This window comes from Schistocerca americana, chromosome 8 (genome assembly GCF_021461395.2).
Source record: "Schistocerca americana isolate TAMUIC-IGC-003095 chromosome 8, iqSchAmer2.1, whole genome shotgun sequence".
Lineage (NCBI taxonomy): Eukaryota > Metazoa > Arthropoda > Insecta > Orthoptera > Acrididae > Schistocerca > Schistocerca americana.
The window spans coordinates 55,613,163-55,626,229 of NC_060126.1; the positions used below are offsets into that span (position 1 = coordinate 55,613,163).

A 13,067-nucleotide genomic window follows, 5' to 3' on the forward strand; every position below is an offset into this window, starting at 1 on the left:
ACACCAGCCGATCTACTGACGTAAATAGCCGAAATCCACGCTTCTGACAGTAGTGAATGAGAAAGGGAAAGTTTGACTGATAAGCTAATATTTGACAAATTGTAATGAAATTTATCTAACTGATTTTTAGAGTAAACTAACAACAACTCCTAACAGGAAACATTTTCGAAGAGATACTGCATTCCATACTTAAAGTTACGTCAGCTCCATTTATATTGCGTAAATATGGCGTCATGTTTAAACATACTTGTCTCTGAACTGCGTAAAATGGCTTCATCCTCAAAGATTTTAAATATATCCATGTAAAAGAACATCTTTAATTTACTACCTCTGGGTTGTGTACAAGCACATATACAAACAAACAGGTACACCTGAATTGGCCACGTGTTCAGAAAAGTATCAATAGGAATTTATTCTGTCATGCTTAAATAATTACAAACATGCAGACTTTGTCATTTTGCACAAACACACATACACACACTCACACACACACACATACATACAGACACACACACACACACACACACACACACACACACACACACACACACACACACCTGAACGACCTAGAGAGACAGAGACAGTTCCTCACGTCAGCGGTGGAAGTGTCTGAGATCACACCCAGGTAGCTGCTAAGTGAGATGATGCATGTCAACTTAGCTAATGTTATAACGAATTCTATTTTTCTCTCTCTCTCGCTTTCTCTCTCGCTCTTATCTAATGCTAACTTTTATGAACCACAAGAAAACGTTTTGCAGAGGGACTGAAAATAAAATTGTACGTATGATATTTTTTGTAATTCCTTTATACATGTTCATAAAATAAATCACAAGAATATAGAGTATACAGTATTGTTTACACACATCTTCATTCTCTCTACCTCCCTATTGCTCTGACAAACACAACACTTTACATTTTTTATATGTCCAAATATTCACGTTATCTAGATCTTTCAGGTATGTATATAATGTGCAATAAAATAAGTCATAATCATCGTTCTTCAGATGGTAATAACCCCAAGTTAACTTATTCACATTACCTGGAAGTGTAAAACAGTTGTCATCTTTCACTGAAACTGGTAATTTGCATGGCTTTATGGTCGAAACGTTGTGCAGCTTATAGCGAACTACGCACTGCACCGTTGATTTCTCGGTATCATTTAACAAGCATTGCCAGCAATCGTTCCTATTAAGTTCTTCTGCTGATGAGCGTTCCACACCTTTTGCTCTGTGCGTTACACATTGCTCTTCAGTTTCAAGGGCAAACAATTTTGTCCTCAGTTGTCTGAATTTTGTAACAGTTTCTCCTAAGAATTGATGTTCCATTAAACTAACTTCGTTTCTATTGTAGGATGCACAACCCTATAAACGTTATCACCGGAATAGCCTGATGTGTCATGCTACATGTACACATCACTTTTAAGAACGTCGTAAATATTTGCCAATAGCTCCATACATATTGCCGTCCTCTCGACGAAAGATCCGTACCCAAGGACTGGAAAGTTGCACAGGTCACACCAATATTCGAGAAAGACAGTAGGAGTAATCTTCCAAATTACAAGCCGATATCATTAACGTCGATGTGCAGCAGGATTTTAGATCGTACATTGTCTTCGAACATTATCATTATGAATTACCTCGAAGAGAACGGTCTATTGACACACAGTCAACATGGATTTAGGAAACATCATTCTTGTGAAACACAACTACCTCTTTATTCGCATGAAGGGTTGAGTGCTATTAACGAGGGATTTCTGATTGATTTCGTACTTCTGGATTTCTGGAAGGCTTTGGGCACTGTACCACACAATCAGTTTGTAATGGAATTGCGTGATTATGGAATATCGTCTCAATTATGTGACTGAATTCGTGATTTCCTGTCACAGAGGTCACAGTTCATAGTTATTGACGGGAAGTCATCGAGTAAAACTTAAGTGATATCTGGTGTTCCCCAAGGTAGTGTTATGGATGGTTTGCTGTTCCTGATCTATGTAAACGATTTGGGAGACAATCTGAGCCGTCTTCGGTTGTTAGTAGATGACGCTGTTTTTTTATCGACTAATAAAGTCATCAGAAGGAAACGTAACAGATCTACTAAGGAGACTGCCTACACTACGCTTGTCCGTCCTCTTTTAGAATACTGCTGCGCGGTGTGGAATCCTTAGCAGACAGAATTGACGGAGTACATGGAAAAAGTTTAAAGAATGGCAGCACGCTTTGTATTATAGCGAAATATGGGAAAGAGTGTCACTGAAATGATACAGCATTTAGGATGGACATAATTTTTTTTTTAAAAAAAAGCGTTATTCGTAACGGTGAAATCTTCTCAAGAAACACCAATCAGCAACTTTCTCCTCCGAACGCGAAAATATTTTGTTGAGACCGACCTACGTAAGGAGAAACGATCACCACGATAAAATAAGGGAGATCAGAGCTCGTACGTAGAGATATAGGTGTTCGTTCTTTCCGAGCGCTATACGAGATGGGAATAATAGAGAATTGTGAAGGTGGTTCGATGAATCCTCTGCCAGGCACTTAAATTTAATTTGTAGACTATCCTTGTAGATGTAGATATAGAAGTAGATGCAGTGCCTACGTGATACAGAAGACTGTAGATATGTCAATGTAACACATTTGAACACTTTTCAGCTTAAGTTTCTTCATATAGTCATTACGAAAATCTACGAGTGGTGTCTCAGAAATATCTAAAATGGCTATACCTGTAGCTACAGAATTATCAAAACAATGTTAAGTAGACTTAATTCGATTGTGATCCAATCTTCATTAAAAATATGACACTACACTTGATATTCGGTGTTGCAGTCAGAACAACTTCTTATCTTACTTCCTAACTTGTTACTAAGTTAACATCACACATTTGTTCCCACATTTTGCATAGTTTGCCTAAAAACCTCATTACTCACGAGTTAGAAATATTTGTTCTTAGCATTCATGCATTTCTCAGCTTTAATGTTGTGTTACATGCCAACCTTGTATAGGGCAGTACAACCGGTAAAATACTCGAAGTCCGAGAGCGAAGCTATCTCGCTGCGTTACGGCAATGTCGACTCGAGGCTGGGTCAGGGCAAAACACATCGGCCTTTCTGGCGATCCAGACAACAGATCTAAGCAGAATGTAGTAGGTCAGAGCAGCGACACAGGGTCACGTTACCGACGCTGTCTGACGAAAGAAATGCTAAGGCGAATGCAACAAACAGTACCAAGTGCTTTAACGAATCAGTTCTGTACTGTAACAAACTCGTTAAGCAAGCACAGCAGAAAGAAAACCGCTAATACCTTCGTAATAGCAAGTCCTGTACGATCATGACGAATTACGTCGGGTAAACGTTAGCCACTACTTCGCTCCGTAAGTACCTCAGGAATTTAGGTTGCAAGACAATTGGTCAGATGGGTTGATAGCGTACATGATGTTTGCGCTCGATTCCCTGATGGTAGTGAAATGACGTCCGGTTCAAGTCCGTTGATTCCTTACACGCTGTGGAAACAACAGTCGCTACTGGGACAGACGGCTACCTCGCCATAATCACCAGTTGCTGTGGTCAGCACCACAGTCTGCCATTGTCGCAAATGGGAGGACGTGGGTGTCCCTCCTTCCTACTAGGATCAGGATACGAGCGCTCCGGCGGACCGAATAGCGCCTACCTGGGTGGCAGACCAGTATTACCGAACTTCACGAGTACACGGTAACCATCATCGCAATATCGAGTGAGAAACTGCATGCATGAATTACAGCATGTAGTCAAAAGGCCAAGAGGTAAGGTTGTTAACAGTAATACAAATTCATGATACTTACTTTTTTTTTTTTTTTTGTCACACATGTCCAAGATGAAAGGCACTGAAGAGCAGTAACAGTTACAATAGCACAACATCAGCATCATGCCCTAAGTCGCACTTTTATATCCAACCTCCTTCCACAGTCAGCAAAATAGTATTGACTAGTTCCCAGACCTCCTGCTGAATCAAATACTAGCGGAGAAGGAAAGAGTCTGTGCATGCACACTCACAGAATTTCTTACCTCGTGTGAAACGCCTAAAAAAAAGTCCACACCCGTTTCCAGATATGTCTTTAAAGGCAAAACAAAACACCTTAAGTGCCGTCTTTTCAACATATTCACTATATTTCTCTTCCACATAGCAAAATAAAATGATTTATAAAGCATGTATTACGCTATAGGACACATTCTCCTGCACTTGCATGGGACATGTGGTAGTTATCGGAGACAAGGTGACAGCTTCGAACAACATGCATTATTTCATGCTTGATGTATTTCCAGACATCGATGTGTTTTTTCAGCTGTCCAATTGTCCCTGCCTCGGAACCAGAACTGTGCTACAGTGGTTTGAGGAGCATTGCAGAGAAATCACGCTGATTGTCGGCAGCCAAATTCGCCTGACGTAAATCCTGTGGAACCCATCTGTGTCGCCTTCGGGCGTCGTACGCAAATCAGCCGCCCGTTATTTACGCGAATTACATGACCTGTGTGTAGACATTTAATACCACAGACCTCCAAAAACCTACTAGCAAACCGTCGAATCCCTGGTACGTAGAATCAATTATTTATTTAATTCCAAAGGCGGACAGATACGCTATTAAGCGGGTGGCCATAATGTTTTGGCTGGTCAGTGTATGTTTCTACCGTGTGACAGCATAAGATCACAAGTGATTTGTGCTGTAAGACAAATACGACTGTAATTTCTTGCGTATACACATAGATCAGCCAAAACATTATGATCGTCGACCTACTATCGATATAAACCCGCCCAGGTGATAGTAGCGACATCTGGAGAGGAATGACTATTAGTGAGACACAAGCGCCTTGATGTGGTATCAGTGAACGTGCTGTCTGTGTGTCGAATGGGGAACGCACACCATGTATCTGACTGAGCGCACATTGTGATGGCCCAGAAGCTTGGAATGAGCATTTCGGAAACTGCATGACTTTTCAGGTGTTCAAGGAGTGCTGTGGTGAGTGTCTTCAACATATGGCGAAACCAAGGTGAAACCACATACAAACGCAGTAAGGTCAGACATCATAGGTTGGGCAGACTGGTTAAAGAGGACAGGTGGTGAATTGTGGTGGAACTAACATGAGACTTTAATGATGGACAGAGTAAAACTGTGACTGAACACACACTGTACCGAACATTCCTATCGATGGGCCTCTGCAGGGACGACCCATGCCTGTGCCAATGTGAACACCACGACGTCAGCAACTACGACTAAAATGAGCACTTGACCATTGACACTAAACGTTGACGCAGATGCAGAGCATTACGTGGTCTGATGAATCCCAACGCCTTCTTAATCATATCAATGGGAATGCGTGGATCTGTGGACTTCCTGACATCTCTTTTAAAGGAAAGAGACAAGTTGTAGGCTGCTCGATTACGCTGTGGAGAACATTCACGAGTCCAGTGGAGCTCGTGCAAGGCACCATGACAAACAAAGAGCATGATCCTGTGGCTGCAGACCGCGTAAACCCCTTCATCACGATCATGTTTTCTAACAACTGTGGCATTTTTCAGCAAGATAATGCGCCATATGATAAGATCAGGATTGTGATGGAGTGGATCGGGGAACACAGTGGTGAGTTCCAATTGATGTGCGGGCCCCCAACTCACCAGATGTGAACCAGATCGAACACATCTAGAATGTGAGTCAATGTGGTGTCTGAGCTCATCACCCGCCTCTCGCAATTTACGGGAATTAGGTGATGTGCGTGCGCAGATGTGGGCCAGCTCCCTCCAGCAACTTAACAAAGTCCTCATTGCTTCCATGCCACAAACTGTCTACTAGTTAGATGATCATAACGTTTGGGCTGACAGTGTAGAAGAAGAAATTATATCTTTAGTGTTTTTATCTCTTCGTACGCTCTGTAATATGCGGTAATGATCTTACGTCATTAATCTAATCATGACAAGAAGGAAAAAGTTTACTAACTATGATGGGAGTAATCAGGCGTATGTCACAATGTTGTATATAACTTATTTTATGCTGTGCACCCACATATCACATGAAATGTAGTTCTCAGGTAGTACAGTTTTTACAGAGGTAGAAAGAAGAGACATAGTAAACTTACCTTGAAGTATAAAACGGAGAGACGATAATGAGGGATATGTTGAAATATTGTACGAAATTTTATGATGTTGTGTGCACAAGTGCGAGAGAAAATTGAACGATGTGGCAATACAGTACTTGCAGACGTGAAAAGAGAGAAGTAGAAAATGTACTGAGGCGCATAAGTGAGACAAATGTTGATGGAATACATATGGAAATATTGTGCATAACTTTTGGTGTTCTGTGCAAATACGTGAGAAGAAATTTAATGTTGAGACAGTACAGTATTTACACATTGTGTGTGTGTGTGTGTGTGTGTGTGTGTGTGTGTGTATTCAATTCAGAGGCACAATTACTTGTAACATGGCGCCAATTCAAGTGAGGGCTTGGTATATTTCGTTTCAACACGAAAAAACTATGTATTTGAAGAAGATCCTATTTTTTTGCAATCAGAGGTAAATATGATTGAACATGACGTCATTTTTACGCAATTTAGGTCAAGCTTGAGCAATCTTCAATATAAAAACACTGCATATCTCTGAATATTACCCCATTTTTACGCAGTTCAAGTGATTGGCTGCCCTATATTATCCCTATGGTGTGATGGGCTGAAAACAGAAAGAGAAGGGGAAATGTAGGACTGAGAGAGATGTGGCCTGTCGTATGATGATCATGATATCACTGACAAGGATAATAACGTCACTAATAAGAGCGATAATGGCATTCACAAGGAGCGTGGGGCTTGCAGAGTCATGGGCACCATATCTATGGAGTTTCTAGCCCATTTACGCTTTTAAAAGTCATTTACGTGTAAATTTTATTCTCAATACTTATTGGATTTCTACTCCTGCCATTATCTTTATGCAATCATTTCATTTAATTTGCTCTGTACACATGCTCAAAGATACTTTTATGGTGTGAATGCTTCCAGTGAAATCGTTGGTCTGACCGATGTGATTACTTATGCACAATATGTTACATTTTTTCTTATTTTTTAGGCTATGCAGATCTTCCTGCTACAATTTACTTGCATTGAGGCTTCTGTGTATATGACAGCATCTTCCTCTAAATTCATCATTTTACTTCTGACTAGCTATTTGCATATATTGTGAAAAGTAATGGCTCAATAACACTTCCCTGGGGTAGATAAAAGTTACTTTTATATTTCCATTCAGGATGACGTGCAGTGTTCTGTTTGCTAGAAACTCAGCAATCCACTCACAGAGCTGGTCTGATACTCCGTGCGCTCGTATTTTGTTTATTAGGAGGCAGTACGGAATTGTATCAAACGCTTCCAGAAGTCAAGGTTGACGGTATCAAGCTGCGTGCTAGTAGAATGAGATCGTCATGCCATAGATAAATAGAGCAAACTGGGTTTCACACGTTCTTAGTTTTCGGAATTCCTGTTGTCGTCAAGAGAGAAAATTTTCGGTCTAAAGAAATGTCATAGAACTCGAGATCAGTATATGTTTCAGAATTCTACAGCAGGCTGACTTTAGATACATTAGCCTATAATTTGGTTTGCCTGTACCGACCCTTCATAGAAATGGAAATGACCTGAGCATTTATCCAATCACAAAGAACGCTTGGCTTCTCCAGTAACTTACGGTACACTTCTACCAGAAGACGAAAACAACTTCTTTCGAATACTCGATGCACAACCATATCGGTACTGTCAGGATACGTCTCCACAAGTCAGACACGTTGTCGGAGCCTGATCGCAAAATCTGCCCATTACAATTCGCCTTCACCCCTGTACAAACGCCAGTAATGTTCGTATTATTACATACACGATACTACTCAAGAAGAATTACCGTCTATAACTTTGTTGTGGCCAATAATGACTCTTAGAGTAGGGACAAACAAGATGGCTACTAACTACTCATATATATTCTTCCCGCTTATACAACTGCTAAATGCATTCATTGACATTACTCAGAACTCACACACGAAGTCTCCCCAATTATTCAGGGTGCCGGAGGACAGTGGTGTACCGTCTCCTGAAAATTGAGATCCTAGCGTAGATGTACGTCTTTCCTTCGTAACTCAGTGTTATTTCAATCTAATCATAAAGCCTTGCTTACTAATTGTGTTTCCACATCAGTAACTCCAAGAATATAGGTGTAACAAACTATGTTTTTCTACTAGCTTATCTAAACAACAAAAGTCTAATAACTTAGTTTTAATGATCCAATAAATTATCTCAGTGTAATTATTTGACATTATGGCAGTCACTGCAAGATAAGCTAAAAACTAACAATTGAATGCTACTGCCCTCCCAGCGTTTTTTCCGTGGTTTCCACTGGCTATAATGTGAAGTGTATGAATTACACTAATCAGAAGAGACTGTGTCCCTGTCTGGTAACCTTTTCAAACTGAGGGCTTCCAAATTTAGCTTTCCCTCTTGCTTCTTGTACTTATTTTGTATTCTGAAATCTGTGAATTCTGTATGTGTGAGAAGGTGCTGAAGTTATATTAATGAGTTCATTCATAAAACTTTTCACGTCATTTCTCAGTCGATTGTCGTATTGGGATAAGTAGTCTTTGATGTATCAACTGACATTCCGTTATGGGGAATGTCATGTAAAAATCATGCCAACATAAAGGGAAGTGGTCTCTGAGGATGACAGTAGTGAAATAGAGCTGACATCTTCCTCTTTACATTGGCCAGACCGTGCTTCCGTCAGATACATCTATGATGTAATCGAACACCATTTCCGAGATCACGAGAAACCTTTTCATAATCCCTGAGAACTATGTGAGGTGAGCGCAAACATGCGGACACGTTCTGCACACTGGTATAAGCTACTATGTGATTGCTAACTAGATGTGATATTTTGTGTAACTGTTTGTTGCTGTCTTGAATTTCAGAGAGACCGAAAGGCCACTGGTGTGAGGTGTAATATTTTGTATAACTGTCTGTTGCTATTTTGAATTTCAGAGAGACCGAAAGATCACTGGTGCGTGTCGCTATGTTTGGATGATCAAATTGATTTTAACCATTCTAGATTATTAGCTAGTTCAAAACTAGAAAACTAAGCTGTTTTTGCTTTCTTACTTTGGTGTTATAATCACTAGAAGACCGTCGTCCATTTAGGAAACAATATTTATATTTCTGGGTCTGCTTTCGCTGGATACAATTTTTATTCAACGGCTTGATGGTCTGAGTGGCAGAAAGAGGTCGAGATGTACAGGAATACCTGAAAAACAGTATTTTTAGACATTCTATTAGAAAAATTGTGTTATCAGTACATGTCGTAATTATAAATCCGTACATGTTCCTGAATTAACGGTAATTTTGAATACCAGCAGTATGGTTTATGTAAATGGCTATTCTTCCTAATGTAATCCTAGATCGAAAATAATAAAATCTACGTTACTGACTTCCTCACGTATCCCTGTGGCAGTTTACACAGTAAAGTAGTTATGGACGTAATGCAAGCTTTCAGGTTCTGAGAAGAGAAGGCATAACTGCATACTCAGTTCTCAGAAAGGAAATTAAACTGAATATTCAGTTGTCAAATTTTACTTCCTTACTTAGTCTAGAAGAATTTTAATTTCACTAATTACAGCTGTCCACACATTTGGAATCAGAATGTTTTTTCAGAAGAGAAGTGTTGATAAGCATCGATCGTACTTTGTTCTGACTAACTCTCGTTAATTAGATAAACTCTACAGTTCTTTGCTATAAGGTAAAGATCTCACGAATGGCGACTTGGGTACATTTCCCAATAATTTATTGTCTGGCTGTTCGAGGGTTGTAGCAAAGGCATCACTGGTTACAGAAGCAGTTGAAGTTATTGAGCTGGAGCTGGAGCGAATTGTAGGACGAATGGAGGGTGCTGTGGACTGCAGGGAAAGTTGTGTAGTTAGTTTACAGGTGAAAAAACAGGGAAGAGTGTTCTTATGGGAAGCCAGTTTGTGTAGGAGACAGAGATGGGGTAGCAGGGGGGGTCTTGACGCATTCCTGCAGCGAGAACGATTACACAGGAGTGGCCACTAGTTATTGTTGCATAGCATGGGCCATCAATTACAAAGGATACAGTTAATCAGGTGTTGTTGAGTGGAACCATATACCAGAACCCACCGCGAGATTCAACATCGTTTGGTGGCTTTGCAGACACGCGGCTCTGTAAGAAAGCAAGTAAGAGGATCTAAGAAAGGAATCAATCTAAAGGCAATATTGGCCGAAAATAAGGAAATCCACTAGCATAAGTTCAAAAATGGTTCAAATGGCTCTGAGCACTATGGGACTTAACATCTGTGGTCATCAGTCCCCTAGAACTTAGAACTACTTAAACCTAACTAACCTAAGGACATCACACACATCCTTGCCCGAGGCAGGATTCAAACCTGCGACCGTAGCGCTCACACGGTTCCAGACTGAAGCGCCAAGAACCACACGGCCACACAGGCCGGCCTAGCATATGTGACTATGACAGAGGACAGATTTTTATGGTCTGACACATTCACTGAAACAATTTCTTTTTCAAAGTGAATGTAAACAGAAGAAAATAGTATAAAGTGGTTCACCAGAAAAGGCAAAACTATATGTATATGAAAGAAGCAATACCTTTGAAATCCGATAAAATTGAAATATTACTCACCTCTCGTTCACAAGTTAGGAAAATAATAAACTCATTAAAAATTAAAAGTTTGCATTAAATTGATGGCATCTCCAGCAAAGTACTAAATGCTTGTTCCCAACGGATAATTAGGATTCTCAGCCACATATATAATAGCTGACTGAAAACGGACATTTGTACTTGATACACTGAAATATCCCACTGTAGAGGCATTGCATGAAAAGGGGATTGGTCCCATGCAATCAACTACTGCCCAGTCTCACTTTTGACACATTTAACCAAAATTATTGAAAATAATATATTCAGAAGTAGCTTCAAGTGTTTGTAAAAACAAATTACTGGCAAAACGCCAGTTTGGTGTTCAGAAAATGATATATATGTTTTCCCTGATCGAATTTTGAATTCTCTGATTAACCAAACGCCACCAATTGGGATTTTCTGTGATCTATGAATGGATCTGATTGTGTGAATCATTGAATTCTTCCAGATAAGCTTAAGTATTGTGGTATGGGTGGGACAGTGTACAAATGAATTATTCATATTTAACTGGACGAGTACAGAAGATTGAAACAAACAGTTCACATAAACCTCAAAAATCAGAAGATTTCTCAAACTGGGATGGTACCAAGAATGTGGTCCCAAAAGGTTCAATATTGGGTCCCTTTTGTTTCTTAATGTATGTTAATGAGTTGCCAGTCTGTATTCAAGAAGACGCAAAGTTAGTCCTGTTTGCTGGTGATACAAGTATAGTAATTACACCCAACAAAGAAGAATTCACTGAGAAAATTGAACATAATGGCTTGTAGAAAATTATTAAGTAAACCTCCAAAATTTCGATATAACACAGTATATACAGATCTGTACAGTAAATGGTACCAAAGCATTAGAGTTCCAAAAGAAGTCTGTAGCTAAGGCAGAATACTCCTAATTTTTGGGTGGGTGCATTGATGGGAGATTGTCTTGGATGAAATACATTGATGGGCTGCTGGTACATTTGAATTCACCTATTTATGTGACTAACGTTATTGCAAATTTTGGTGATAGAAGTAAATTAGCTTACTATGCCTGTTTTTATTTATCGCTTTCATACGGTTTGATATTTTAGGTTAATTCATGATTAGGCAAAAAAGTGTAAATTGCACAAAAGCTTGTAATCAGAATAATAGCTGGATCCCAGCCAAGCCCATAATGCAGACATTTATTTAAGGAACTAGGGATATTTATAGTAGCTTTGCAATATATACGTTCACTTATGAATTTTTTAATTAATAACCCATGCCAAAACACAAGCAATAGCAATGTGCATGTCTTCAATACTGGAAAAAACGCTGAATTCACTATGTTTGGTTAAATCATACGCTGGCACAGAACAGGGTAGATTTTCTGTCACAAAAATCTTTGGTCACGTACCAAATAACATCAGAAGTGTGACAGGTAGGCAAACAACATTGAAAAACAAATTAAGAGAATTTCTGAATGACAATTCCATCCGCTGAGAAAAAAACCTTGAATGATGACATGTAAGGAAATCTTTTGTTAAACTGATATATTCCACATCATTACAAACTATAGTATTCATGATCTACGGATTAAGTGTAAATTTAATCTAATCTAATCTAATCTACTTGTAAGAGTGAGTGTGATTCGGTGATTCCGAGCTACTACTGCGAGCATCAATGGAAAGTGGTTGTAGAAAGGAGAACTCATGAATAAGAGATGGGGTGTTGTACTTCCGGGTTATTTATCGAATATGGAAATCAGACGCTTGGTCACCTTTTGAAACACGATTGGTTGTGGGCAATCTGTGGCAGATCTAACGACGGAGCGAAATTCTGAAACAGGTATAAGTGTCTCAGATCTCACTACTCAGTGCACGTTGATGAAGATAGACTTCTACAGCCATGAACTTAACGTAATCCGATGTTGACCCAAAATCATTGTCAGTTACCATTGCAGTTGTCACAAGATCATCAAGATTGGACGGTGAAACAATCGCTACTGCTCGCCTGGTCGTCTGAATCACGGTTTCTTGTTTCGCCATGGCGATGGTCGTGTCTGGATATGCCATTATCCGAGCAAAGGGCTGCACAAAACATGCCATTTGGGTTGGGCGCAGGGTAATGATGATGTTATGAAGTATGCTGGTCATTCATATGGATTTCAGTGGGACTGACGATAGTAATCCCACACCTGGCTGGCGATAGTAGCTTACATCAGGATAGCTTCCCATGTTACAAGGCCAGAATCGTTCTACAGTGGTTTGAGTAGCATGATATTAAACACACACTGATGTTTTGGTCACCAAATTCTCCTTATATGAACCTGCGAAAATACTTAAGCTCACTATTGGGCCCAGGCCTCACGCCCAGGAATCACTGGCGCCCAATTTACACGAACTGCATC

At 39.8% G+C, this 13,067-nt stretch overlaps 1 protein-coding gene across 1 annotated transcript in view; it reads right to left on the reverse strand.

Annotated features, from left to right (window-relative positions):
• Positions 1 to 13,067, reverse strand: part of LOC124545524 (fatty acyl-CoA reductase 1-like) — a 78,620-nt gene that overhangs the window by 6,917 nt on the left and 58,636 nt on the right. Inside the window, exons 4-5 of the mRNA XM_047124472.1 lie at positions 9,231 to 9,278; positions 4,037 to 4,050 (exon numbers count right to left, since the gene is read on the reverse strand). Of these exons, the coding sequence (XP_046980428.1) occupies positions 4,037 to 4,050; positions 9,231 to 9,278 (62 nt within the window). The remainder of the gene's footprint in view (positions 1 to 4,036; positions 4,051 to 9,230; positions 9,279 to 13,067) is intronic.